Source organism: Buceros rhinoceros, unplaced genomic scaffold (assembly GCF_000710305.1).
Source record: "Buceros rhinoceros silvestris isolate BGI_N320 unplaced genomic scaffold, ASM71030v1 scaffold8661, whole genome shotgun sequence".
Taxonomy (NCBI): Eukaryota; Metazoa; Chordata; class Aves; order Bucerotiformes; family Bucerotidae; genus Buceros; species Buceros rhinoceros.
Window position 1 is genome coordinate 20,407 of NW_010392455.1, and position 5,680 is coordinate 26,086.

At 48.7% G+C, this 5,680-nt stretch overlaps 1 protein-coding gene across 1 annotated transcript in view; it reads left to right on the plus strand.

Annotated features, from left to right (window-relative positions):
* Positions 1-1,208: 1,208 nt before the first annotated feature.
* LOC104500771 (voltage-dependent T-type calcium channel subunit alpha-1H-like) overlaps positions 1,209-5,680 on the plus strand; it is a gene marked incomplete at both ends in the record, with an annotated part of 14,214 nt that continues 9,742 nt past the window's right edge. Inside the window, 4 exons of the mRNA XM_010144481.1 lie at positions 1,209-1,360; positions 2,329-2,514; positions 3,183-3,300; positions 4,908-5,063. Of these exons, the coding sequence (XP_010142783.1) occupies positions 1,209-1,360; positions 2,329-2,514; positions 3,183-3,300; positions 4,908-5,063 (612 nt within the window). The remainder of the gene's footprint in view (positions 1,361-2,328; positions 2,515-3,182; positions 3,301-4,907; positions 5,064-5,680) is intronic.

Consider the following 5,680-nt stretch of genomic DNA (forward strand, 5'->3'; position numbering starts at 1 on the left):
CACAGTCTGACAACAGTCTCCTTCCTTTGGAGCCTCAAATAACGCAGCCACATCCCCAAGACACTGCCAACTTTTAACATAGCATCTAATGACGGATGGGGAATAAAGGAAGCTATTATCAGTCAGGAGATGAGTCATATATGAAAATAACACCTTTTTTCTAGACAATGTTATTACACCGAGGAAATGAAAAAGACTCATTTTCTTTTGCAAAGGAACAGGCCTTGAGCAGGAGAAATGCGCATTGCAGAGCCTGCTGCCATGCGAGGGAGTAGCTCCAGCGAGTGAGCGGACCCCGTCCCACCTTTGGCATCTGTCCCTGCTGTGCCACCGTTCGGAGCCTGGGTGCTCGGTGGGCATCGCTGAGCTCCCCAGGAAAGGAACATTAAGGCTGTGCCTGAAAAGTGAGATTGTCACCCAAGGTGGTTTGATGCTGGTGACAGAGGAGGGGAATGGTTCAGTTGGTTCTTGGGTGTAAACTTTGTGCGCTCTTGTGCGCTCAGGGAAACCCCCACTGACCTGGAGGGAATCCTGACGCTCAGGGCCATGCTGCTGTCATTTTAACAAAATCTGCTGTGTGTTACAAACCAGGAGGAAAAACTGTGTTGGCTTTTGGGGGGCAGAATTTCCAAAGGGAGATAAATACCTCAAGGGAGAGAAGATTTTTGATCCTACTGATTTTCCCTGGTATTTGCTTTCCTAATCCTCTTAAGAGCTGTCTGCAAGAGAGGTGCTTCGTGCTGTGTGACTAGAGCTGTGCCGCGCTGTCAGCGGTCCTGCTGGGGTACAGCAGTGTCCATAAAGCTCTGCTGGGGGTGGAGTCGTAAAACCAACCTGGCCAATGCAAGTCCGAAGAGAAGCCTTACAAGCCATACTAGCCATTTGCCGGATAATCGTATCTTGCCGCTGTGTACAAGCCCTCTCCTTCGCATAGCTTTAGGGGGGTTGGGGCCACGTGTTGGGCACAGTTGTTCTGCAGCTGCTCCAGAAACGCGCTGGGATTCTGTGTTTCTAAGGACTGGCCGTGAGGCCGGTCCTGTCTGCTGGTCCCCTCAGACGCTATCTGCCTCCATGGCTTTCTGGAAGGAGTGTGGGAAGATGTAGATTTTGAGCATCATGGGTACAAGTCCCAGAGCGGGAGGAACGTACCAGCCTTTAGCCATTTCCTCTGTGCTGCTGTTTGACCTTGTTGCTTTTTTGCCCCATAGCCGGACGAGTTGACCAACGCCTTGGAGATCAGTAACATCGTCTTCACAAGCATGTTTGCCCTGGAGATGCTCCTGAAACTCCTTGCCTTTGGCCTCTTCGGCTACATCAAGAACCCATACAACATCTTTGACGGGATCATAGTTGTCATCAGGTCACTGCCAGTTCTTTCTCCACTGTGACTTTTCTGCCGAGGGCTCAGACCAGCTGGGGAGTGAGATGGGGAACAGGAATGACGTGGTGTGTGTAAATCCAGGGCTTGCTGGCTATAATGTGCTATAATTATGCTGGCCTTTTAGATTCCTGTCATTAGAAGGGCTGCCCAAAGTAAATGGACCTGGCAAATGGAGAACAAAGTCTATTTACGCCACACATCTGGCACTGTGGTCAATTTTCCACTGGTCCTGGGAAAGGAGGGCTGTGAGTGTCCACATCCCAGCAGCGTGCCCTCCCTCTCCTGAATCAACACGTACCTCAGGCCAGAATAGGGCAAGCAGGAGGGAGAGAGAGGGCACTGGTTTACTGTCCCCTCCCAGGGGAACACTGTTCCAGCCTGAACTGGGGTTGTCGCAGCATGTGAGCAAGATGTTTGTGCAGCCCCTCCCTGCTGGGATTCTTTCTAGGTGCTGTTCACGCCTCCATCGGTCGGTTGGGGCAGAGGAGTCAAGGGAGACAAGGAAGGTGTGTGTAGGGTAGTGCTCTTGGTTTCAGCTGGCCCATCCCTTTGATGCAGAGAAGGGAGGAGCGATGGAGGCCAGAACAAAGGCCGGTCTGTGGCCTGATCAAACCGACCCACCCCAATGAATGTAAATCCCTCTGGATGTTACCACGGTACAATATTGTGAGCCGTGTTTTATGGCTAGGCTGGTGAGCGGTTCTGGTGGTGCAGACTAGCAGAAACACAGACAGCAAGGGAATTTGAGAGTAGGGAATCCACCTGTGAAGGACATCAGTTGTGTGTGAGCATTTGTGCCTGCACAGCTGGGAAGTGAAGTTGTTTTTCAGAAACAAGAAAGTAGCAGGGCGTAAAGGATGTGATCTCCTGTAAGACTCCAGCCTGCTCAGGGCTTTCTCAGCGCGGTGCTGCCTGTTATAGTTCCTCTCCTCCTGGTGTTCCTGCAGCGTCTGGGAGATCATTGGCCAGTCGGACGGAGGCCTCTCTGTGCTACGGACTTTTCGGCTGCTCCGAGTGCTGAAACTGGTGCGCTTCATGCCCGCCCTCCGTCGCCAGCTGGTAGTCCTGATGAAGACAATGGACAACGTAGCCACCTTCTGCATGTTGCTCATGCTCTTCATCTTTATCTTCAGGTACCAGAGGCTGCAGCTCTTCTTCAATTAAATGTTTGGCTTCCTTAAGTGATGGGGGGGTTCGAATAACGAATCACTGCACTTGCTAGGCTGCCTGCGTGACCGAAGTGCTCACAACAGGCTGACACTCAACAGACTACGTACCTTCCTTTGGTCTCAGTATGTAATTCCATAGATGAACGAGGTACACAAACAGGCAACAACTGCTCTGGAGTTCCTGGGAGGCTCCGCTAGCTGTGTCCCGGGATGCTGTCTGTAGCTGGGCTCTGCCAGTGTTGTATTTGAGCTGGAGATTGTACAGACTCTAAGACCTCTGTCTGTTTGACCCTGTAATGTTCTTCAGGATCCTGAGGATCCTCCTCAGGTTCTTGGAAACCAGCTGGATTAGGGAGCTGGTAACATGGTTTGTCATTGTCTGGGCAAAGGAGATCCCTGATTTGATTTCAGTGTAGACAATTGTGATGAAATGTGACACAGAAAAACCAAATGGCAGGATCTGATTGGTGACGGTGTCAGTGGTGAAGCAGAAACCTTCTCCCTGGAGATACTACTGGCACACAAAACTCTGAAGGGGGTGGGGAAGTGCCTGAAAAATCACTGCAGTCCTCCCTGCAACCATGTTTCACACCATGATGTGTTTCTTCCATCTCCTTGTTTTCCCACTCCAGCATTCTCGGCATGCATCTGTTTGGATGCAAGTTCAGCCTGAAAACTGATACAGGAGACACAGTTCCAGACAGAAAGAACTTTGATTCCTTACTTTGGGCCATTGTGACTGTATTTCAGGTAAGCTCTCGATCCTTTGTGTAGTTTTAATGTAGACCACTTGGACACGTTACTTCTCTTTAAAAAAAAAAACAATCCTATTCCAGTGGGTGTTGAATTTGGACAGAAACGTCACCGTAGAGTAATAGCTCTAGTTAGTAGTGACTGGGTTTGAGTCGGCTGCTCTCTGTAAGCCCTGATAGAGAAGTAATCCACTCAAAGCCATCACTGGGCATATCAGTAAGTCTAAGGCAGCCTGGAAATCCACCTTTATTTTCCTTCATATAGTCGGCAAGATTAGGACCCCCAGTCCGATCTGCTTGTGTTCTGTACATCTCTGTCTCCTGACTTGCCTTCACCGCCCCAAAAACGCACTTTGCAAACAAATTCATTTACCTGGGAGTGACCAATACTGTCGCAAATCAGAGCTGGCGGTGCTGGCTCATATGCTGGAAAGCCTTTATATAAAAAGTTGTGTTTCCTCAGCAGACAGGTCTGTTACGTGCTTGAAATTACCGGCGTGTTCCACAACGGAGCACTAAGCTGCTATTTCCAGGATATCCTAAATATAAAGATTAGTCTTTTCAGTTTAAAAGCTCAGTCTTTAGAGCCCAAGCGCAGCGCGTGGAGCACAAAGTGAACAATGTCAAGTTTCTAAATGCAGAGTAGGTGTTCACCACGGTATCGTCCAAGGCAGAAACCAGTCCAGAGTCTTCGCTGTGAAGAATAGACTTTCTTGCAAAGTTTTCCTTTGTAGGAAGGAGCAAGGACGAATCAGCATTAGTCTCGTGGGTTCACATTTTCCTTTTACCGACGTAAACACAGATTTCTGCATTTATTCTAATGGTCCCTTGGGAAACAGAGCTGGCACAGAGCATGAGGGCTCAGTTCTCCATCTCCTGACGGTTAGTGAGGGACTTGACTCAGCGCAGCTGACTGCATTCCTATCCCCAAAGCCACCTTGGCTTTAGGAGGGTTAGAGGCCATTTTCATTGTAAGCATGAATCTGTCCATTTTTCTTAGACTGGAGGATTTTTGAACTCCAGTAAAGCCAGGAGAGTGGGAGCCTCTGAGGAAGGTCTCTTGCAGCAAAGCCTTGCAAATATGCGCAATTTTTGGCCCAGCTCATCAGTGCTTTTACCTAACGGACACCACTTTGCTTCCCTGAGTTTCTCAAGCCACACAATATCATTTCTCTCATCAAATATCATGTCCCTTACCCTTTCCTCCAGCTCCAGGTGCCTTATAAAGAGCAGCCCGAAAGGAGACAGCAGCTCTGGCCTCAGATCTATTATCTTGTGATGGTTATCAGAGGAGGCAATACCTCCACCCAAGAATGGGATTTGTACCAGCACAGCCTTCGTGCTCCCGTGTCTGGGATCTGAGCTAGTCCTGTCTGTGGGTGGTGGTGTACTAGATCTTCCTGCAGAGAGGGGAGGTTTGGCCAGAAGAAAGCTCTCACAGGCAAAGACCTAAGTAAAAGCATGTTTTGCTGTCTCATCTCATGAGACCTGCTAATGATTATGCTCAGGAAAGGTCAAAAGGAGAGGAAGAACTGGATGAGTCAGTATCTGCCTGTGCAAGAGAGGAGTGGAGTACTGAGAGTCTTCCCCTTCACCTCTCTGCAGATCCTCACTCAAGAGGACTGGAACGTGGTCCTGTACAATGGGATGGAATCTACATCCTCATGGGCAGCGCTCTACTTTGTGGCCCTGATGACGTTCGGCAATTACGTGCTCTTCAACCTTCTTGTTGCCATTCTGGTAGAAGGCTTCCAGGCAGAGGTAAGAGATCTGAGCAGAGGAAGGGAGAAGGCTGAGAAGCACATGTAGGCAAGTGTAAGGATGAACCCATGTCAGTGCAAACATCTAGCCGTGGAAGCAGCCCTAAATTTAAACTTCAGGGTTGCAGATGACCTGAATAGGGCATGCAAAGCTCTTCTGACCCTATCTTTATAAATAAGGCCTGCTGGACTTGGCATGGAACTTGGGAGACCAACACTTTGGTTGATCCACTACAGGGTCTGTTGTGTGACCTAGATGAAGTAATTTAGCATGAGCAAGACCATTCATGGGAAATTAGAAGTGAGGACGGACCATTTCAGTTGTGACTATAATGCCGTATGTGCACATATATATTATCCAGGGAAAAAAATTACTTTTTTCAAAGTCCTAGTGCAAACGGAAATGATTTTGAGAGTTACCAAAACCCATCCAATCCCAGTTAAAGCTAAGAATAGTGGCATCGAATGGGTTTACATCTCGCTTTGGCATTTTTTGATTATTACTTTTTTTATTTCTGCAACAATTTGCTTAGTGCAGGGCTGGCTTCGGAAACACACAGCCTCAGAGAGAAAATGAGAAAATGGCTTCGGTTTTCACCGCCTTAGCTCCCAAGGGAA